General features: G+C 36.0%; 3 protein-coding genes across 12 annotated transcripts in view; 2 read left to right on the top strand and 1 right to left on the bottom strand.

The window, feature by feature from the left end:
• Window positions 1-18,550, bottom strand: part of PIG-Z (phosphatidylinositol glycan anchor biosynthesis class Z) — a 37,748-nt gene extending 19,198 nt beyond the window's left edge. The window contains exon 1 of one of the 4 annotated variants that reach the window (XM_081756234.1): window positions 18,457-18,550. The gene's annotated coding sequence lies outside the window, so the exon portion shown is untranslated. Of the gene's footprint in view, window positions 1-14,250; window positions 14,512-18,456 lie in introns of those variants that run through there. The other 3 variants (XM_081756232.1, XM_081756233.1, XM_081756231.1) reach the window with 3 other exon arrangements.
• LOC145684198 (dynein assembly factor with WD repeat domains 1-like) overlaps window positions 1-23,921 on the top strand; it is a 161,411-nt gene that overhangs the window by 102,654 nt on the left and 34,836 nt on the right. The window contains exon 1 of one of the 7 annotated variants that reach the window (XM_081756237.1): window positions 14,723-15,070. The exons of 2 other annotated variants lie outside the window; for them this stretch is intronic. Coding sequence is in view for 2 of the 5 variants with exons in the window: in XM_081756242.1 (XP_081612368.1) it covers window position 18,690 (1 nt within the window). In the remaining 3 variants the exon portion in view is untranslated. Of the gene's footprint in view, window positions 1-14,722; window positions 15,071-18,512; window positions 18,691-18,883; window positions 19,328-23,921 lie in introns of those variants that run through there. 4 more of the 7 variants (XM_081756242.1, XM_081756236.1, XM_081756238.1 and 1 more) reach the window with 4 other exon arrangements.
• LOC145683175 (uncharacterized) lies at window positions 4,982-5,596 on the top strand. The gene has a single exon (XM_081754539.1). The coding sequence runs from the start codon at window positions 4,982-4,984 to the stop codon at window positions 5,594-5,596; it is 615 nt and encodes a 204-aa protein (XP_081610665.1).

Below are 23,921 nucleotides of genomic sequence, written 5' to 3' on the forward strand. Positions count from 1 at the left end.
TACAGTCTCTCCATAAACCTCTTACCAGCCACGGTTACATGTTTCGTCCACAGGAATCGAATAGCTGAGCGAACTTCTTCGCGAGACCACTTTTCTAAATGAGTCGCCATTTGTGTGCATCTACAACTAGCGCCATAGCTTGCGGGTGGCTGAAACTCTACACACTTGCCAACTCCATGTAGTAAAATTACCATACACTTCTCATTCCTCTGTAACAAACGATACTCCAGAAACATCGGCCTTGTAATTTTAATTTCTGATCCTCCCTTGTATGTGTTCCTCAAGATAAATTGAGCTAATATTTTTATAATGACTAGTACAGCGAATATAATACATATTATCAATAAAATAAGTATAGTGAATGAATAATAAAGCGAATACATATTACCAATAAAATAGGCATAGTGAATGACTAATACAGTGAATAAAATATATATTATCAATAAAATAAGTATAATGAAATTCCCCAATTTGGACACTTTTTCTCGGAATCAGAAAAACACCTATTGATTTCTACTTACTGGAATCCCTTATAACCTGGACACCCCTCTATCTTACATCTTCGATACACAAATTTGAAACAAAGTTGGATATCTAAAAGAGACACAACAAAGGGAAAGGAGAAATAATCAACCATTGATAGCAAGTTAAGATTTGATGATTCCGAAATGAGGGAGCAGAACAATTTTCGTACGAAAACAACGATGAAAACCCGAAAATAGGTGGGGCGGGCGTCGACAGAATGGCCAGCTGTATTTGATGTGAGAATTTTTTTTTAAAAAATGTGTGGATGAAGAATAAGTTACAGAAGAGGAAACGAAATCTTGTAACTGACTTCTCTGCGAATAATTCCGAATTCTGGAAAACAGTCATATACTGCAGAGCAAAAATTTTCCTCTATTTTGCATGCCTGAATGTTGGTTTCGTACGCCTGTTTATTACTGTGTGTACTACTGTTCAAGTGTTAAAATGTTCAATGAACTGCTACGATTCATACGTACACTCATGTCCAAAATTATTGTCGCATGTCTATAAATATGTTGTTCAAGGAATATAATTTGATAACGAATTCGCTCGGTATTTCTTACAATGTTAGTATGTGTATAATTGGCAAAGGCATGTATGTGGCAAATTTCATGTCAAAAGAGCAGTAAATAAGAACAATAAAACGAAAATAAAACTTTATTGTCCATTTAGCAACATTTGGTTTTACCCATTCTAATTTTCGTATTTATAATTCTTTTCCTATGAAATTTACCACAAATATATATTTCCCGATTATACACATAATATCAGTATTTAAAGTACCCTGCAAAATCATTATCAAATTATATTTTTACAAGAGGACAGTGATAGATATGCGACAATCATTTTGGACATGACTGTACATTATACACTGCATTACACAACTCAATTGAAATTATATGTTCCCACATGAACATAATATAAAAGTATTTAAGAACAGCAAGAGGACATGTAAGTACTGTTCTGCAAACAATTGATAAATGTAGTAATGTAATATTGTTTATTACGTAACATGGCCATGATACAAATATCTACCTCTTTACCTTGGACATCCCTCTAACACGGACAGTTTTTAACGGAATCTCAAATGCCCAGAGGGGTTTCACTGTAAAAACCTTTTTAGATTCCTAGAGAAACAATGGCCAATATTTCGGATAATTAATCGAATATCAAGAACTGTAGATGCTTAAAACATATTCATCAGCAAAATCTTATATGCTTAAAGATTTGATTTTAGTGGATATCTTCAACTAATTTAAAAAATAAAAAGTAACGTACAACACGTTATTACGTTAAGACACATTACTTTATTTTTTCAATTAAAATTTCCATTGAAATCGAAGCCTTAAGAGTGTAAAGATTTTAGTGCTAAATACATGCCTAAATCTTTACAGCCCTTGCTAATGGATACTCGATAATCCATCCGAAATATTGGACATTATCTTCTTAGGAATGAAGGAATTTTATTATTAATATTTCAAAAGTTTTAATTTACTGCTCTGCTCAAAGCTTAACTATGATAGAATGGGGATTAGGTTGAATATTTCAGAAATTAAAAGATGTGTATTCAATATGGACAGTAATATTTATTATGAACTATAATTTTGACCACTTGGCTGCGATATTTTGCGGCTCCATTCTCCTTAAAAGATGCTGATTTTGGTAAGTACGTATACAGCTTAGTGATGTGCATAATACGAAGCTTAACTTACTATGAATATTTTAGGTTAAATTAAGATGTTGTTTAATCTATTTTTATCTATTAACTCTTACTAACTCAAAGACTTCGAAGTAGCCACTTACAGTAAATATTAAACAATCGTAGTTTTTAGTATGTTTAGTTTAATATTTGGATGAAAATATCAAAGGACTAACACGTAAATTATCAAGTTGACCAATACTAGTCCAAGATGATGTTTGCCTCGACAAAAATACTAGCAGACTGCGTAGGCATCCAAGTCATCAGCTTGTAAATAAAAGTACCAAAATACGCAAAGTTGCGTTTACTGTATTTACATTTTTTATTACATATAATTGTACTTATTAAAACACACTACTTAATAGCACGAAAGAAATAAACTTGTTCAGGCATATCTAGCAAATTACGTACAGATTAAGAATACGTAATCAAATTAATATAATAGTTGAATTCTCATTTCACGGTGAAAATAATATCTAATGCCTTCTGCACTCTCTTTACTGCAGAGGCATGTACAAATGCCACATTTAGAATGCGTAAAGTTGAGGGCACTTTCAACAAAATGGCTGCTTAAAGATTAATTATTTCACTGATTATTTATATAATATTATTATTTATATGATATTAATGATTATAAATTAATGATAAAAGGCCGCCGAAACATAGTATCCGTGTCAGAGAAAAGGTTTAGTACCCGTAGTATGAAAGCGATTCGAGATAAATCAACAGAAGAAAAACTGGAGTAGGTAACTGACGTAAGGCGCATCGAGAGGTTCGTCGGGGTGACTCCAAGGGCAAACTGAAGGGTATCCCGGGCCAACTTGAAAATTTCAAATAGCAACTTGAAGCAAGTAACATCGCGTTAGATAGACAAAGGAATATTAAACAGCTTCTGTAAGAATGTTTTCGACATGAGACACCGTTTTCAAACTGATCGCCAAGTCATGGCGACTGTGTCTAAGAAAACGTCTAGTGCTCATAGTATGAATACGGTTAGAGATATATGAAAACAACTAAAAATAAATAGGAAAACCACGGACGGCATTCCATGGCCCGAGAATGATATAACAGAGATGAAAATGTTAGAGTAAAATTTCCATAATGTATAGAGAGAAATCCAAGTCCTGCAAAATAATCTCTCCCTGCGCTCTGTGTGAGTGGGGTGGAAAGTAACTGTGAAAGTTCAAATGAGAACTCTACTTTAATTCGCAAATTAAGGTTACGCTACAAATAGGTATGGTGTGGTTGAAATATTTGTTTGTAAGGATGATGCTGTAGTGACTAAAAAAAGGTGAAATTTTATTTGAATGGTAACGCATATCTGTATGGCTGAGTATGATTTGATGCGAAAACAGAAGGAACATTATACGAAAGAAGTTCTCGAATAATGCAGTTGCTGGAACTTACAAACGTGTGAATTTTGCCAATCTCCGTCGCCACAGAAACTTTAATGCAATGCGTGCTGGTTATTCGGAAAGCATTTCGGGGATATACGTACGCACCGTTTCATCCCTGAAGCTCACAACATGACATGAGTGCTAATAGTTAATCAAAATGTAACTGTGGCCATCCGCATTAACTCAGTGCACCAATTCTCTATCCTTGAAGTCTGACTTTCAAACAGCATTGGGTAGGTCAAGCGTACGCCCGAACCGTTGTCCGGTCGGACATTCTGAGTGTGAGTACCTTTTCTTTTTAGTTCCACTAAACGAATGTCAGGATGGAACCGTCTGTTAAAGGTCACAGGCGCTGACTTTCCTCATCCGTGCTTCTCTAATCCAGCCTGGGCTTTAGATGACTAAACGTGATAAACTAAATTCAAGTCTCTTGCTACAGCACATTGCACATGAGCTCTAAAGCTCCAAGCAAAACTCTCAAACCCATCTGAAAAATATAGGTTTCAGAAATCAAAATAACTAAAGCAATGTTTGACTTATGAAATAACGAAGTACCAGTACTTTGTACACAAAACCGTTCGTAGTAATTGCGGTTATTAGCGTTGTTCCTGAATACTCGTGTAGAACGCCGTCATAGAGCAGACGCACCTCCGTTGCCTCATGCACATTGGTTCAACAAACACTTGTGCCCAATACACACACCGGTACAGTACATGCTGCCCCCAAGCTTCGAACCAAGATTCTACAGACGAAGCCTGTTAAATGAATGAAATGAGAGAGACAGTGTTAGTAGCAGATCTGCCAAAAGCAAAGGTTTAGAGTAACTACTTGTGTAACAGTCGGACAAACACTTTTTTGTACGTATTCTTATTATCTATACGAATTAGTATTAGTAGTTGTTGTACTTCTTACTTTCTTTTTATTGACTATCTGAAATATTGTCGTTCATAAGAATATGGCTGATTATACTCCCAACGAAATTGTTGACATGCTACTTATTTTGGGTGAATGTCGGAAAAATTATCGTCAAGCTGCTGCTTTATATCAAACCCGTTATTCAGATCAACGGCCACCAAACCATACAGTGATCCGACATATTGAAGTAAGAGCCCGTGAGGGTCGCCTGATGCGTGTAAGGTCAGCTCGCAACTACGATGATGATGCACGAATGATAACTATTTTAGCAACAATTCACATCAATCACTCTCCATTTCCCTTAGGCTCTTGAAAAAGGTAAAATATCGTGCCTATCACATAACTCTAACTCAAGCCCTTACTGCAAACGAAAAGTTACACCGTATGGAGTTTTGTCAGTGGCCACGGGAAACATGTAGATTTTTTTTTTTATAAAAGATATGTCATGTTTTCGGACGCAGCTACATTTCGCAGTATTGATGAACTCAATAGGGATAACTGTCACTACTGGTCAGACGTCAATCCTCGTTGGCATAGGGCAGTAGATGCTCAACACCGTTGGACTATTAATGTCTGGTGCGGCATTGTCAATGGATATCTAATTAGTCCACACTTCTTCGATCGAAACGTAACTGGTGACATTTTTCTGGACTTCCTCAGACACGATTTGCCATTTTTTCTTGCGGATGTGGACTTAGAGACACGACAAAGAATGTGGCTGCAGTTAGATGGAGCGCCACCCCATTCTGCGCGGAGAGTGGTGCAGTATTTGAACACGCGTTTCAATGGGAAATGGATTGAGAGGAGCGGACCAGTACTATGGCCTGCACGATCCCCAGATTTAACCTCACCAGACTCTTATCTGTGGGGACATTTGAAGAACGTTGTGTCTGAACGCCAACCAACAACCAGAGAAGATATGATAGAGCGAATTCGATTAGATTGTGCACAAATCCCACGTAACGTTTTATTGAGTACTGTAATACATTTTCGCAGAAGGATTACTTTATGTATTCAAGCACATGGAGATGTCGTTGAACACAATTTAGTTCGTGCGTGAATGGTGTGTGGACTGACGAAGAAAACTACGCTGGATGTGAGAGGCGAGGGGATTCACGAAGAAAAAGCACCCAGGACGTAAGAGGCGTGGGAACTCACGAGGTGGGTCCCGAACTGATCACCCTTGCTACGTGACTCAAGTGCGAAGTTGATCAATCGGTGAGTAGTGGTGCCCTGACATTAGCGAACAGAGCTATATCCAACCACATATCAGTGAATATCTGCTATGCCGATAGGGCTATCCGCTACAGGTGTAGTCAAGAGGTGCTCCCAGCTTGGATTCAAAGTTAGTGTGTCACGACTTGTGGACTCTTGGTGAAATCAGGGGCGGATCATCCTCTCAGAGGGCTTGAGAGTCCAAATTAGATTTCCCGGTTTTTTCCGTCAAGGTGGTCAGTGCTCTTACCGCCTCGTGGTTGGAACTATCCACCATCCAAGGCAATAATTCCTTGTGGATCCCAGGGACCACCGTGTAATCAGTTAGGCTGATCCCACTGTGGTCTCGGGTGACGCTAAAGGTATAAGCTCCTTGGAGGACTAAAAGAGGAATACATACCCCATACATCTTTTCCTTGTATCCTATCTCTTTGTCCTTCCTTGTACCTTCCTGTAACCCTTTAACATCATATTCTCTCCATAATGAAATTGCCGAAGGACAGCAAAGTACAGTGCGTGACTACACTTCTTGTGCTTTGTGCTGGTTGAAATGTAGAATGCACAGTTGGTGATTCACACATACTTTGGTTTTAAGTTCGTTATCGGGATCGATGATTACTTACCGGACTCATGAGGTTGTTGGCCCCTCTAACCGTATTCATACTACGAACATTAGGCGCTTTCTTAGACACAGTCACTATCTTGGCGGTCATTTTGAAAACGGTGTTCCATGGCAAAAACAATCCTACGAAAGCTGTTTAATATTCAGTTTTTAACTAACGTGGAATTACTCGCTCAAATTTGCTATTTAAAATTTTCATTTTCGCTCCGGATACCCTTCAGTTGGCCCTTGGAGTAACCCCGACAACACCTCTCGACGTGCCTTACGTCAGTTACCTGCTCCAGTTTCTCTTCTGTTGATTTATCTCCAATCGCTTTCATACTACGGGTACTAAACCTTTTCTCTGACACGGATACTATGTTTCGGCGGCCTTTTGAGAACAGTGCCATTTCACCTCAGTCGTTTTCTCCTGCAAGATGTTTGATTTTGTAAGATTTATTGAACGAGGAAGTACCACTCGACTTATGTTACTATTTGAAATTTTGAAGGTAGCCCCCAAGACCCCTTCAGGGAGGCCACTGGAATCACAGGGACCACACTATTCGCTATGCCCTATGATATTTACGTATTTCAATTTTGTTCCATTCATTTACCTTCCATGGTTTTCATATTACGGGGTACTGGAGTTTCCGAACCATATTATGGCGGCCATTTTGAAACTGGTGCTCCATATGGAACATCTTTTGGTACAGCGTTACTTATTTTTCCAAGATCTTTCGAACAAGGTATTACTCGACCCATGTTCCCATTTGACATTTCAAAGTTACCTCCTGTTACCCCCATTTACGGGAGACGGGGTGAGGTACTTTTGGCGGAATTGGTTTTCCCCCTCAGCAATATATAACGTGTTCTATGTTCTATCATTTTTCAGATATTTCCGTGGATTGATTAAAATGACCCACCCTGTATATAAGTTAAAAATATAGAACTATTTGGCAAGCGGAGGAGACTACTTAGCGCAAGGACACCGCACGGTAAATACATGAATGAAAGTCGAACCTACTATGCAACAGATTCGTCTATAATATAGCTAGCAACCACAGTATACAAAGTTAAGTGAAGCATCTGAATCAATATGTAACTCTTGACGCGCATGTATAGAAGTATCCAAAAGTATGAATCCACACAACTGCGAAATTGATACAAAAAGTGCTGGTGTACACTTGGGGCACCACTTTTTGGAAAATTTACAGCAGGGTTTGAAAAAACACGGGTATTTTTGAAAAAACCCAACCCACCTGGGCCCATGTGGGTTTTTTCGGGTTTTATTGGGTTTTTTCGGGTTTAATTGGGTTTTTTTTCGAAATATTTCAATCTCTTTGGGGTAAAAATGTTAAAATATGATTTACATTTCATGAGTGTCATTGTCACAACTTGCAACAACTTTCTATTCACTGCTGTTTTGAAAACAATGCCGCCATTTTGAAATTTTATATTGGATCGCCGAAAAAATATATACAGCAAATTTAGAATGTCTTGTGCTTCTACCCTCAAAATATCAGCTTAAAAAGTCCGAAAATTGCACCTTGTAGCATGGATACCCGCTATTTTGAAAAATGGACGCCATTTTGAAATTTTATGCCGCCAAAATATATAAAGCTAATTTAGTCTCTCGTGCTTCTACTTTGAAAATTTCAACTTGAAAGACCTAAAATTGCGCTTTGTAGCGTGGATATCAGCAGCGGCACAAATATGTCTTCAACATTGGGGGGACGGGTAATATGGTATATATATACAGGGTGCGAATTACCGGGGGGATGAGGGGGATTTTCCCCCTCAATCACATTTTGTTCCCCCCCAAAGAAGTCAGCTGAAGTATCCCCATCGGGGATGCTCGCTTTCCCCCTCAAACTATGCTTAGTATAACTCCAAATTTCACTGATTTTTGTTATTTGTTGTAAATTTAATCTTCTAGCTGTATTTCGAAATGATCGATGTAAACTGTTCAGTTTTGGTCATTTCTACTTACTACCTAATTACCCACTATTTTCAACGTTGTTTAGTAGAACTATATTATTATGACTACGGTTGTTATTTGCAACTGTACCTTCGTACCCTTAAGTTCGTCATCGTTTGTGAATTTGAATGTACTAATTGCGTATAACAAAGCCACATATAGATTTATAAATTTTCTTAGCGGTTGGCCAAGAAGAAGTAAACAAATAGCTTCTTCTACCATACTTGGCGAAGTTCGGATATGTCATATTCATCCTCTATATTTGTATCGATTATCATCTTATTTTAATTTTTGTTATAACATGTTATTTCAATTTCCAGTGTACTCTTTGTTAGCACATGGTCTTCATTCCCTAGTAGGTTGTGTGTATGCAACTCAAAAGTTGCATTTAATTTGTGATAATTAGCATAGTAATCACTGCTTTTACAGTTTACGGAAATGAACTTTTGAAACTGTACTCAAAATCTGAGATATAGGTATTCTCTCGTAAGTATATGTTAACGTACACGCTGAAGGATACGCTCCTAGTGAGCAGACATGTTAATGAAAGTGATTTTTAGGTGAATAAGCGAATAATTCAAGATTTGTTTCAGCATTTGTTAATACGACTGGTTCTCCGTGTCATTGTCCGTGTCTGTATAAGCATTTCAACTGGAGCGGGTTTTTTTTAAAGTTAACCCTTCATTTTTCCATCTTTTCGCTGTACAGTTTGCTGTCCACGCAATTAATGTTGTCTGAAAAACTTCAGTGTAATGTTTTACTTTATTTGAATAACGTAGCCCATAGTGAATCAACTCATCTTCAACCTAACAGTAAAGTCATTTTTAAGTGTTGACTTTCCGTGCCCATCACGGAATCGATATTTGGAGAAAAAAAAGTCGTGATAAGCACAGCTTTAGCGGGAAGTAGAAGCACAAGCTCGAAATTTGAATTGAGAGATTTTAAATATTTGGCCTTCGATTTGACCTTGATGTGAGAAATCGGGACCAACAATCCATTTCTTATTGATAGGCTAATATCTAGATTTTATTAAAAAAAAAAAAAAAAAATGTCCGGTTTAACTGATAATTTTAGTAGTTTTCACAAGACTAAAGTAGGTTTCTTTTCGCAACCTGTATGTATTAATGCAAAGTGGAAGCTTTCAATATGAGTGGAAAAATTAACATATGCTTGTGATCATGGCTATCGCTCAAGCCGAATTATTAACTAAATAAACCTTAGAGAGCTACAGGGACAAGAGTGAGTACAACATTAAAACACGTTCAGAAAGGTTTAGTTGGGTGTGTGTATGTCAGACAATATATATATGCATAGTTATTGTCGGTAGATTTATTAAATGAATAAATCTCTTATTTATTACAGATGTCACACACACATACACACACACACATATATATATATATATGGGGGGTAAGGCATTTATTGTCTCATTTTGAAATTTGAACCTTCAGACTATGTCCTTTGGCCTAATGTTACCCCCCCAATATAGATTATCTAATTCGCACACTGTATATATATATATATATAGATATAGATAGATAGATAGATATATGCGATGTATAAAATATTTATGAAGGCGAAAAATATGTCGGTCCCGGCGTCCTCCACAGGGAACATAAAATATGACGACATTATTATTGCTTTATAACTTTAAAATCCGACCGGCAACATTGAAAACTGTTTACAAGGGATGATCCAAATATGATCATTCCCTGTAAACAGTTTTCAATGTTGCCAGTCTGATTTTAAAGTTGTAAAGCAATAATAATATCGTCACATTTTATGTCCCCTGTGTGGGACTCCGGGACAACATGGGTAGGGGAGCAGAGTTGTGTTCAACATTGGGAGGCGGTCAGATTTGAGGCTTATTCTGGGAGGTATCAATTTCATCTCACTTTTCTTTGTGACAGTTGGACACAAATCATCACATTTCTTCCTAAAAGACACATTTCCAATCGGATTATTGAGGAGGGCAGTTCCAAGATTGTAGGTGATATGCCCCCATCATCCCCCCGGGGTTTTCGCCAGCGGATATCAGCCATATTTTTTTTTAAAGCGCGTCATTTTGTAATTTTACGTTGGTATGCTGCCAAAATCTAAACAGAAAATATAGTGTCTCTGGTTTGTATCCTGAAAATTTAAAAGACCGAAAGTTGAACACTGTGTGGTAAAGGCAGACAAATTAACGAATATAGATCGAGTCATCCTAAGAGCCTCAGTGACGTTCGCCAAATATGAATACCAAATAGCTATATTAATTTAAAACAGACATAATTCATCAAAATGTCTTAAATAATTTTCAACGTAAAATAAATGGTCTTATTGTTGAATTTCACTTTCGATGCTTTGTGCATTCAATTACGGGAATTACCCGAGCACTTGTTGCAAGACCGTTCTTTTCCGAAAATTAATTTAAAACATTAACAAGGATAGGCCTATAATTCATATTTTATAAAGTAAATGTTTCAAAATGTCTAAAATGAAATGAAATATCCTCCAGCGTAAAATAAATAGTTTTATTGTTGAAGTATTCACTTTCGATGCTTTATGGGTTCAATTGCGGGAATTTCCCGTACACTTCTTTCACGACAGGTTTTCCCTGAAAATGCAGCTTGCTTTACTGTCATAGCCTTCTCTGTGTTTACTGTACATCGAAACTGCCATTAATACTGAAGTTTGAATGCAGCACTTGAAATAGTAAGCGTTACGTAGTCTTCGGAGCTCCGATGATAAGCATTAAGCTTCTTAATTTTGACAAGAATTTTTACGTTATTGCTAGTGTTGATTCTACAGAATGCTTATTTGAAGGCTAGCAACAAATGACTGAACTTAATTGTTGTTGGAAAACCAAATTTTTTAATGTTACCATCAAAGGTTAGAAATAATACTAATAGTTTTACTAATGTATTTACATATTTACTGTTAGTACCGGCACCTATGACCTTAAACCCATCAACGTATGAGGGATAACGTCCCTCTGCGGCGCCGAGTTAGGTAACACACTATTCACGGAAAGTATTTTCTATAATACAATCGCTTATTTTACTTCAAATAGGCTATAAGCATAATCCGCACATTAATTTGTTCTACAATAATCTCAAGCTAAGGTGAGGTTTTTAATTTATTTATTCATTCATTCAGTGCATTTCGAGCTTTATAAAGGTCTTATGTTGAATATTGTTGTCTATCTTAACATCTTAACATGAAAGCATATAATTCGCCCAAATAAAGTTTAAAATCTGATGATAAAATAACTTTCAATGTGATCACCTTAGTTGTACCAATAATACGCTAGCAAAAAAGTCAAAAACCCACGTGGGTTTTAAGATGGTTTTTTTCAGGTGGGTCCAACCCGAAAAAACCCGGTGGGTTTTTTCGGGCTGGGCCCACTTGGGGAAACCCTGATTTACAGGTAAAATTCAATACTTTGCACGAACAACTTTCTGCAGGTGACAGAATTAAATACAAAGTCGTATAGTGGTATTTTAGGTTTACAAGTGTAAGAGTACTATTGTAAAATCATTCCCAATGCTTTACGATTGATAAAATAAGTGAATGTATATGGAAAATGAGTCTATTAGGTGCTATTTTCAACCAACGGTATATCTCGAACAGCGTACAGAACCTGTATTTTATGTTTACAAGTGAAGTGTTACTGCTATAAAACCATGACAAGTGCTGTTGAACATTCTCAAAACCCACTTCTCACTTTCCTCGCTTACGCGCATATTCACCAGCGCTGACGTGCTTGCTGCCTTCGGGAGCACCTCCGCGTTACTGCGCGGGTTCACTAGCTTCATTCTGCCCTGACTCGTTTTGATAGCATTTGTGCTCTTTAATGGACTCTTAGCACAGGTTATTTGTGCGCTTTTGCACTGCAGTTTTATGCCACACATCTGGAACTCAACAATTGTAAATTTTCAGCAATTACTTCTGGCGGCACCCCCGAATTTAACCTGTGCGAAGTGAGATATTTTCATGTTGCGCAGTGGAAACCTTTTAGAGAACAATAAGAAGGAAATCAGAGAAAGTATTGTAATTTTTTAACAATTCTTCCTAGTGGTGCACCAAAAGGTAACCAGTACGGCGAAATTTACGTTAATAATGTGTCACTTTGGAATACAAATATGCAAGGAATGAAAACATATCGGGATAGTTTTGGGCAACGTTCTAGAACATAGATCCCCCTTCCCATTGAGCTGTAGTAAACAGAGAAAACAACGTGTCCTGCGGGGCATTAACCCTCCTACACTCGCTGATGCTCGCTCGGCAATAATATCGGAGTTAAATAATAAACTTTGGTGCAAAAAGGAACCAGCCTAGCTACTAACCTGCATGGGGGGACCTGTGTTCTAGAACCTTCTCATAGTTTTGGAACTGCGTGGCCAATACAAAGTTAACTTAATCTAACCGAACCTAGCCTAACTTAATCTAATAGAACCTAACCTAACCTGGACCATCAAAAAATACAGAAATATACCAAGAAGGTATGAAATTACTACTCAAAAGAATTTTGGCTCTCAAGTCCAAAAATACTCCTCGGGATAATACCCATAACGTCTTTCGTAATACATAAATATATAATTCAACACATAAGGTAAATAATTTCACGTCATGGACAGTATTTTGCACTATCTTCATTTACATGTATGCCCACCTTTGCAAACGTACCTGCTCCAGACGCAACCCTCATTATTGCTCGGGGGGTAGGTTCTAGATTACAGGCCCCCCGTGTAGGTTAGTAGCTGGGTTGATTTCTTTCTATACTAAAGTTTATACATTTAATTTTCACAGTATTGCCGAGCGAGCGTTAGCGAGTGAAGGCGGGTTAGAGCCCCGCAGAGCACGTTGTTTCCTGTCTTTACTACTGCTCAATGGGAAGGGGGACCAGTAATCTGAAACCTTGCCTTGCTCGGGGCCTCTGCTCCGCTTCTGACCTAAATCGGTTATATAGCATTTGTGCTTTTTAGCGGCTGCCTCGTTTCTGCACAATACGTATCGTTTACGTACACTGAAGCCTCTGAAAGTAAATCTGTACATAACCTAACATAATATTAACATAAAGTTTTGAGGTTGTAACATTTTTTTTTTTTTTAAGAAACAAAAAGAAAAGGCTTTCGACCGAAAACTAGACGGATAAGCAACTTCGGAATAAATGCCCGTAATTGTTTAGCATTGGGGGGCCAAAACTAGCAAAAACAGGATGATTTACAGGAGAAATGATATGATTATGGTGTTCAAGTAGTCAAGAAAGTATCGAACACAATTTTTTGAAGGCAGTAGGGGACCTGTACAAACCATAAAGGGAAGTAGAAGTGATTTATGAGAGAGAGGAAAGCGAATTTTCGGTAACGAAGACAGAAAACAACGTGCGGGGCTCTAATCCGCCTTTACTCGCTAACGCTCGCTCGGCAATAGTTTTGACTGTAATGTTGGTAATAGTTAAGAACAGCTACTTCTCATCTCCCGTGCACAAGGATACATCTCTGTTGCACTACCTAAACACCCTATGTACAAGGGCAAGAACTCAGTCTATTACCTACTTTTTAACATCCTAGATAGTCAATGAATAATTCCTGAAAGTATGGCGTTTCTCGTCCTTCCCTAAATGGGAAGTACGGCTCCTTAACTATAACCACCTAATTTAGCATACGAAACCATAAAACAAGCGAATTGGAATATCGCAGAAAAGTAGGTGAAAAAGTTGGCTCCCAAAGCTAAATAGCGTACATGCCCTGCCCTCAACTAAGATATATACAATTTCTTTGGTAATGACAAAGTAGCGCAAGAAAAAGAATTTTAAAAAAGAAAATTTGTCCTCATATTCCTAGTCTGTTAGGTAGTTATTATTAATATGTGAGAGAGTCAAATAAATAAAAAAAAAATCCCTTATTTATTTATAATTATAAAAGTGGCATACCTACATATATGCAATTCACTCCTGCACGTTATACATAAATATTGTAAATTTCTTCTTGATGTAATATGAATAAAGTAAATAAAACAATACTTCACATTGCCTATACCTACTCTTTGTTTTGAAGCTTTTCCATTCGGGCCGTGCCGCTCGGTATTTCTTCTGCTTCTTTCAAGCGTTACAATTGCGAATCTGACTGAAACATGAACTTTTATAACTAAAGAAAACTATGATTCACTTGTTAAATTTGTTGTCAGGATTTTAGTGTATAAAGTGTGAACAAAAAGTATGTTTTACACGTACATAATTTTCAAAATATTTTTAAGACTATCAAGTAATCAGTAGAAATCTGAAACTAAGAAATGGATAGTGAAACAAAATCCTTGAGTCATTGGTTGAAAACGTGAATCAAAACTAGAATTTCCGATTCAGTATGCGATTTTTAAAGTCACAGAATGTGTAATTTGTTTCTTCTGCTACGGTTATTTGTCGACTGTTTTGTAGTTTAAAGTTCGAAATATCATCGTCAATAATGAAAACGTCATTGCGATTGATATTTAGTTCCGGATAAATTCAGCTCTTAAAAAATTGGTGCACGTACTAAGGATATAGCATAACATTAGTGACATAATTCCTATTTCTGAAATTTGCTACATCTGTTGCTAAGCAACCATAGTTTATTTACCAGCTGTGAACAGAACGAGTGTTCGTGTTTCAAACATCATTAGAATGTGCCAATAACATTACGTGATACATTCCAAGAAAATATTTGTTAAGGCTAAAAGATTTAATTAATTTTAATTAAGCAAGTATATACCTATATGTACGTAAATAATATCATAAGAAAGAAATTTATTATTTGATTTTCAAATGCTAGTTTAAGTTTGCTATAGGGTATGTCCATGTTAACTCACGTTACGTAATAACGTATATTTTGAAGGATACTAACCACAGTAAACTTAAAATCTCTGATTTTTTAAAAGAGGAAAGCTGTCATATTTATACAGATAATTACCAAATATCGTCATTTTATATGATACAGCAAACCTAGGAGAAAAGAAAATACTATAGTAACTCACAAATTTTTTTTCCTACATTCAGAACCTGTGAATTTTTAGTACATTTTCTTTCGTCCTGGCATAGCTATGTGCATGAAATTACTATATACGATAGGGACACACACAATTTAATTATGACAAGAATATTAATTTTTTATTTAATTTTATGACTACTTATTTTAGTGGAATATGCACAGAGTCGGGTAACTCACGTTACATTTGTCAACGGTCTTTTATTATTAAGTATAAGCAACATACATTTATAATAATTTGAAATAAGCACAGTTTAATTAAGTTGAACTTTGAACTTTACTTTAAGAAAAGGTTTCATCAGTTATATGAAATTTTACTTGGGATACCGACAGAAAAAAGTAAGACCTATGTAATAATAAACAAGGATTGTATAATATACCGGTAATCAAGATTAAAACTTAGTAGATGAAAGGTAACCTACGGGAAATATAAGAAAATGGTAATTCTCTGAAAAAAAAAATTAATGATGCCAGCTACGTACTACTATATTTTTTTTTTTTATCAAAAGAACAACTTGACTAAAAAATTATAACTATCGGTATATTTCTTTCATGAATTTTTGTCCCTATTTCCGTGGGCATACCCTATAGATGACCGTATCTAAATTTTATATCCGATTGTATAGAAACATCATATATGTAGATAATTATTTTGTCATTATACAAAATTACATTATTTAGTAACAGACTAATGAAACACCTATAACACTCGGTAATAAAACTGCAATAATGATAATATAGACAGTACAAATAAACAAACAAGCAAGAGGTGACCTTAAATATATTGAATTAGGAGAATAAATATAGAAAAATTATACTGAGGACAGCACAGTCTTGATAACGAACATATTAGCTGGTTTAAATTGAATCTCGGCTTCCTTTCTGCAGTAATATAGTAAGTTTTATATCCAGTGTTCGAAGTGGGAAAAAAACAGGTGGTATGTTTTATTACGATTTTGACTCGACATACTGGCTATTTAGATGTTGAAATACAGTGAGGGTACGTTGCCTAAAGAAAAATAATCGCATTTCTATTCACACAATGACTCAAAATCATGGGAGAACTTTTCTGTACTCACGGGCGGGGGAGCATGGAGAGGCTTTCTCCCCACCGCAACTTTCTTAGAAATATAAAGTAGGCCCTATTCCTTTATATTGTATAATAGAGAAGTATACACGAAAATGCTCGAAGATCGAATTTTTACTGGTATATTAACAATTTGTAAATGGTTTCCTGTGACAATATTGGCTTTCTGAGTATCTATCCACGAAGGCAAATCTGAAAAGGTCTATCTATGTACTTTGACTAAATCATGTACTGTTCTAAAATCCCTACACGTGATTTCTTCATATACAGTCTTTTGCGTAGCAGCTGCATGCAACAACCAACACGATTCCTTGTGTAGAAGCAAGACGTAAATTTCTTTGTAGACACCATTTTAAAAACAAAAAGTAGGGAAAAGAAAACAAAATGTTGGTATTGCCAACTTAGAAATTATTTCTACACAATAAATAAAATCTTTGACGTGTAAAGCTATTCGTTAATTACTGTATATAAAAATGGATTTATTAAAGGTATATTAGCATCCACTTTCCAGTGACGGTATGTCTTGATCACTGAAAAACCAGAGGCGGTACGACATACCACCGCATACGGCCTCACTTCGATCACTGTTTATATCACTTTAGATTTTCTCATCTTGGATATAAGAGCATAATAGCTAACTTTAAATGAATAATTACCCTTCGGATTCGTGATAAGGTTAAGAGATATAACAACAGATGTTTTTTTTTTTTTTTAACTTAAGTAGTAGCCTACCATATTTTTCTACTAGGGTACTCACTTACCCCCAGGATGCAACCATAACTGCAGAACGCCCATTGGACTGTCTATTATTGAGGTGCATATATTTTCCCTCCTGAAATTTCTTCTCATAATAACATAGACCCAAAATTCGAAATACAGAAGGGTCTCTGTGTTTATGACATCATCAAAAATATAATTCATATCTCGCTTACTATGTTAGATATTGAATTGGAGTTTTGACTGTGTTACCTAACTCCATGTATTTTTTAAACTGCCTGGAAAAACTTTCGATTATTTGTAGAAACTAAACTGGGGCACTCACTTAACCCTTTTAAATTATGATGACACAACACCTGTGCCATGGCGTCGATCTTCGTAATTTCCTTTATAAGTCTCTAGTAAAGCTTTTTAGACTTTTTTTTTTTTTTTTTGCATTCATTCAAATATAGAAGCATCATAAAACATATTTTATGGGCATTTTGCAGCCTCGCGTGCTCTGTCTGGGGGCTGTGACGTCATAAACATGGACGATGGGTTTTAAAAAAGGATATATTTGAGAAGTTTTTTTCAGAAAATCCCTGATACATTACTATTTATCCTAGAATCATGGTTTGTACCTCGTTAATTTCGTTATCAGACAGGCTTTCGAAATGTACCACTCAAATTTCCCTATCGTGTACCAGAAGTGGGAAAATCTCGTCCAAAATGGAAAAAGAGGATTTTTAAAGAAAAAAATCCCTTTTCCCCATTTTTATCTTCACAGGTACACGATAGCGAAATTTGAGTGGTACCATTTGAAAGGCTGTCTTACGCTGAAGAAAATGAGGTATGACTCATGTTGCTTGAGTCAACAGACGTGTGTCAAAAAAATCTCGATTCCTTTATTTTTTTTTTCATTTTTTACACATTTTTAGTCAATTAGTTTAGTAAAGTATCTACAGTATTATTGTAACAGACCGATTGATGGTCGTTACATTCTATTTGAATTGGCTCCCGGATTGTAATGTTTACCCGTGTTGAAATGTTTACCGGTTGCTTATACAGCGTTAAAGTTGGTTCATGTATTTTAATACTGCACCCGAGTGCCTCCAAAGTTTCGTTTTGATGTTAATTTGTACAAAAGGGTTATTAGTTTTATATGCTATTCGCAAAACACACGTAAACACACCAATAGTTTATCACAAAATTTCGAATTATTTTCTTTCTACAATGTCTTCGCGTTACTGTAATAATTCCATTGAGGTTATAGTTAGATATATTGAAAATTTGATTTATATTTTACTCTACTTCAATTTGCCTTAACTTACTTTACCTCATAATAATATCAATCCGAAACTTCGATCATAAGACAATTTTACTGATCAGGTCATTTTCCGCTGTTGCTCTTTGTCATTCTTTTGTCAAGAGCATAGCGATCATTTCGATTGCGGCCACAAGAGGGCGTTCGAATCACTATTAGAGAAAACGAAATGCTAATAATGGCGGATTGAAACGCAGTTAAAATTCTTAGTTACCGGGGCGACTGGTAAATAATGAGCAGGAAGAAGTAAGTGCTTATTTTTAAAATTAATAAATATAGTTTCCAGTAAGTTAGAAATTAGAAATATATATAAATATTCGTGATCTTTAAGGTTAGATTCCTGTATCGATATATAATTATGGTAAAACTGTGTTAATTACAGTTGAACATATAATATTGAAAACCGCGTTTATTAAGGTCTGGTAAAGCGAAGGTGATGACGCAGTAAAACGCCGTTCTTACAATAAGAAGGATGATGGCTTAAGTCGGTTCCTCAAAAACAGAAATTTTGTGATCAAAAGTGTAGAAATTTGGACGTTAACCTATTACAAATTATTTATTGGAAAACCTAACTTAGTTTGGGAGGTAAAGAAACGCTGAGGAACCGACAGAAATGAAAATTCTATAAAACGATTTTGGTTAAAGCCATCGAGTGTTACTTCCGCCATTACGAGTGATAGCGTAATGTGTAGGAAGTAAATAGTTGGAGATCATCTCGTCAAATACAGGGACCAAATCCCATATTCAATAGGACTTGGAACCAATATCCGAGGAGATAACCTGCAACGTGTAGCTAAATAGGTTTGCTAACCTATTCTGGTGAAGCCAGGAATCCAGGTGACAAGGACTGAGAGGACTGTCTTATAGGAACCCCATCAATTTGGTAATCTTTATCCAATTTATCTTATTTCCTTCTTGTTCCGAGCATAAACAGACTCACTAATTCACCAAATGGAGTGCTTTGACATAAATATGTGTAATTAAAGTAAAAGGCGTTACGCGTTTAGACAGCTCATCTCGTTACCACTCAATAGAATGATATTATAAGAATATGTGATCAACATCGAAAATTGTTGGTGAACTTTACTTTAAGCGCACCGCTCGATATTAATATTTTCCATGTGAGAATTGATACGGTTTTCCTTTATTGTTAGATTAAGTAATATTTCCGCCCTGAAATGTTATTTTAATGTGTACCTTATCAAATAATGTGCTTAGGTTAGGTAAAATTCAGATTTTACGTGTCCGATAATATACATTTATTTTGACTGTTAGGTTAGGAAATCAGATTGTGTGCTTACTGCCAGATAATGTATTTTTGTGGGGTCTTGTGATATATTTCGGGAAAAATTATATTTCAATTGCTTGTTTAGGTTAGTTAGGTTAGTTAGATTGAACTTGTGTGCTGATGATTAAATAATGTGCTATTGTCCTGCCTTGTGATATATTTCGGGAAAAATTATATTTCAATTGCTTGTTTAGGTTAGTTAGGTTAGTTAGATTGAACTTGTGTGCTGATGATTAAATAATGTGCTATTGTCTTGCCTTGTGGTATATTTCGGGAAAAATTATATTTCAATTGCTTGTTTAGGTTAGTTAGGTTAGTTAGATTGAACTTGTGTGCTGATGATTAAATAATGTGCTATTGTCCTGCCTTGTGATATCTTTCGGGAAAATTTATATTTCAATTGCTTGTTTAGGTTAGTTAGATTGAACTTGTGTGCTGACTGTTAAATAATGTGCTATTAATTTTGTCTTGCGATATTGCGGGAAATACATGTTTTTGATCGTTTGCTTAGGTTATGTAAATTGAATTTATGTGCTCACCGTGAATAATGTCCTATTATTTTGTTTCGCGATATATTTTTTTTTTTCTTTCCTCTCATGTATTTCAAATTGCGTAGGTTAGGGTTTTATGTAAGTTAAGGAATTATATTTTGAAATGGTTTCGTCCATCGTTGTTTCGTGCTATGAAAGTGCATACTTGATCTATGCAGATTTCAGATATATTTAAAATTCTGTTCGAATATGCGTCCGTGCAAGACTCTGTCTTGGGCATATATTCAGTTTAATGGTGCCAGTCACACGTTACGGGATTTCTTACATATTTGCCTCATCGAAAGTCGACGTGGTTAGCTGATGTTCAACGTTACTGACAAGTAAATACGTATTTTAAATTTATACAATTTGTCGATCTTAAACACAATTCTGAATTATGTTATGTGTCCATGGCTCTTGAAAATTAATGACATGATATTGTGAACTTAAGAGTGATAATAATGTTGATAATGACGTTCAACTTTAAATATTACGTAAACCCTGGCGTAGAGAAGTAGAAGTAGAGCATTTTTTTTTTCCTCATTTGTAAATATATCATTTCATCAATAGTAGAAGTTTTTTTTTGTAGATATATTATGTACGATTGATACATGCTACTTACCTGTGCTAGAGTGCAATGATAATGTAGTAGCAGTCGTGTAGGCTTATGTTGTTGCCTAATTTCAGTTTCAGTAATATGGACAGGGTTATGAATAATGAACGTCTATTTAGTAATAATTTCAGTAATGATAATGTCATTTCGTTGAGTGAATACTTAGAGCATATGGACTGTTATATTTTTTTAAATGATCACGAACTGAATATATATACATTGTATAAATATGGAAATGTGAAAATCGATACAAGGTTGAAGTTAATCCAATGTAATAACATAATATCGTAATTGTTTGAATGCACTGCGATGTAGGCAAATATTTAACAGATTACAATGTAACTGTTGATTGATTGGCACAAATAAACAATCACGACCAAATCTCAATTTTATAATTTCGAATACTGCTCATAGAGTCAAGCATATGTAAGATTTATTTTTTTTTTCATTTAATGTAAGTTAATAACGTCGAGTCGTCTTTCGTTTCGATTGGCCACTTAACAAGAATTTGGAATCTTTTGATAAAATTTGTTGCGCATGCTTGAATTGAAATTTTTTTTTTTAGCTAACATAACCAAAGAAAACGGTTTGTTATAAATTATTTTATTTTGACTTTTGTGACCGTAAAACGGGATGTTTCATTATCACTATTTATTCTAAAGTCATGATACGTACCTCATTTTCTTTGGCATGGACCAATCTTTCAAACGGAACTACTCGCATGTCTCTAGCATGTACCATAGTGGAGGAAATTCGCAAAAAAGAGAGATTTTTGTCAAAAAATCCCTTTTTCCCCGATTCGCGAATTTTCTCCACTATGGTCCATGCTAGAGACATGCGAGTAGTACCGTTTAAAAGACTGGTTTTGGCCAAACAAAACTGTGTATCAATCATGTCTCTACGATAATTAGGAATGAGTCAGGAAATCTTTATATAAAAATGGGTTATCCATTGCTTACATAGGGGAAAGCTGATACTGTTTGCACATGGGGCAATATTTTTTCCTTTCTTATTTTTCAAGATAAAACATTGAAACTTCGTACAGATATTACACATAGTATGTAGTATGTTTGGGATTTTTTTAAGGGCTCTGTGGGTTGACACAGTGGCTGGCCAGAGGGGCCCAAAATCGGGGGAAAAGGGATTTTTGACAAAAATTTCCCTTTTTCGCGAATTTTCTCCACTATGGTACATGCTAGAGACATGCGAGTGGCACCGTTTGAAAGACTGGTTCATGGCAAAGAAAACGAAATAAATGAAAGGAAATCTTTAAGTTTTACGTCCCACGGTTATGCCGGTTAGACTAAAGGAGACGATGATGATGAGAAATTAGTGAAATGGTGGAATGAATGTGGGAGGAAACGGGAGAACCCGAGAAAACCCACAAGCACGGTGTTTGTCCACCACAAAGTCCACACGGTGCGAGCTGGGATCGAACCAGGGACCCCAAGCACCAGAGGTGAATGCTCTACCACTGAGCCACCGCGCCCCCAGGCAAAGAAAACGAGGTACAATTCATGTTCCCACAATGAACATTCTTGATGATGATGATGATAGTATAGAAATTCACTAAAAAGGTATTAGCAAAAGCAAATATGTAAATCGGCTGTAGCATCAAAACTATTCATCCCAGGGCCACTCTTTGTATCTCATTCTCTTCATCATAAAGCAAAGTTTTTTTAGTAGTATTCGCATGATCGTATCCTATACCAAAGGGTAGATATTCGCGATAAAAAAGGGATTTTTGAAAAAGAAAATCCCTTTGTCCCACTTTGAGCGGAAATTTCTCGCATTTGGTACACTTTAGGGAAATTTTACGGACGCAGTTGGAAACTGCGTTACTAGAAACAAAACGGGGTATGAACCATGATCCTACGATAAATAGTCTTGACGCAATAGATGATTGAGTGAAAGTTACAAAATACCTCGCGACCATACTTAACTGCAGAACACCTGCTAGATTACCTATTAAGGTTACATGGTTAGTTTTCTGAAGTTTCACCTCTTTTAGCAAAGATCCAAAAGTCCCAATCCATAAAGATCTCTATATTTATACAGAAATGCAATGGCTTATAGGCCTATCGCTATTGTTATGAAGTTTCCATTCTTTTACACGGTTTCATGTACTCTTTAAGATGCATCGTTAGTTTTCTGAAATTTCTCCTCTTTACATCAGACCCAAAATTCCAAATCCATAAGGGTCTCTATATTTATGATGTCAAAAATGTAATGTATTATATCTCTATTGATACCGTATATCAGATATTGATATGAAATTTTTACTCTTTTATCCGGTACCCTTTAACTGACAGAAGAAACTTAACCAGTCTTTCGATAGAAATTGTAGTGAGATACTTACTTCATCTATAAGGGTATCCCGATATTTAATTTTTGTTGGGCATCAGTAATTGCTTCCGAAGTTCTATATTATGCTTTCATTTCACGGCGTTTCTTTAGCCGCTAGCCGTACCGATTGGAAGTTTTGAGCAAATACATATTTCCAACACTCTAAAAATGTTGACAAACCCCATAGACATACCTAATTACTTTAGGATAAAATTGCTTCTGAAGTGTTAATTAGCCTTCAATTACCGTTTTCGGAATTTTCACCATCTAACACGAAAATCTCGTTATTCAGTGTTGCCTCTCTCTCTCTCTCTCTCTCTCTCTCTCTCTCTCTCTCTCTCTCTCTGATAATATCTTGATTGTCGTTAGACATAACCGAGTTCTAGTTTTAGTTGGACATATTTCTGCAACGTTCTTTAAAAATTTGTTAAGACCAAGGTTAAAAGTGAGGGGAGCGGGGGACGCGGGAGGATGTCGTGCTCTCATTTACAAAAAATATCTATAGTGTCCCCCCACTTCCTAATAAATTACAATTCGCAAAGATAGGCATGGGAGACGGCGTGACGTCATCCGTCCCCCTACCTTTTCAGACCCACTTTTACACCTGGTTAATACATTTTGGAAAAATGTATTAAGGTATTAAGTATAGTGGTCGAAGTGAGACGGTATGTGGTGGTATGCCATACCGCCTCTGGTTTCT

This window comes from Thermobia domestica, chromosome 4 (assembly GCF_964235325.1).
Source record: "Thermobia domestica chromosome 4, izTheDome1.hap1.1, whole genome shotgun sequence".
NCBI classification, from domain to species: domain Eukaryota; kingdom Metazoa; phylum Arthropoda; class Insecta; order Zygentoma; family Lepismatidae; genus Thermobia; species Thermobia domestica.

Excerpts from the sequence above, each read along its gene's own strand:
- LOC145683175 (XM_081754539.1), top strand. The coding sequence starts at position 4,982 with ATGTTTTCGGACGCAGCTACATTTCGCAGTATTGATGAACTCAATAGG.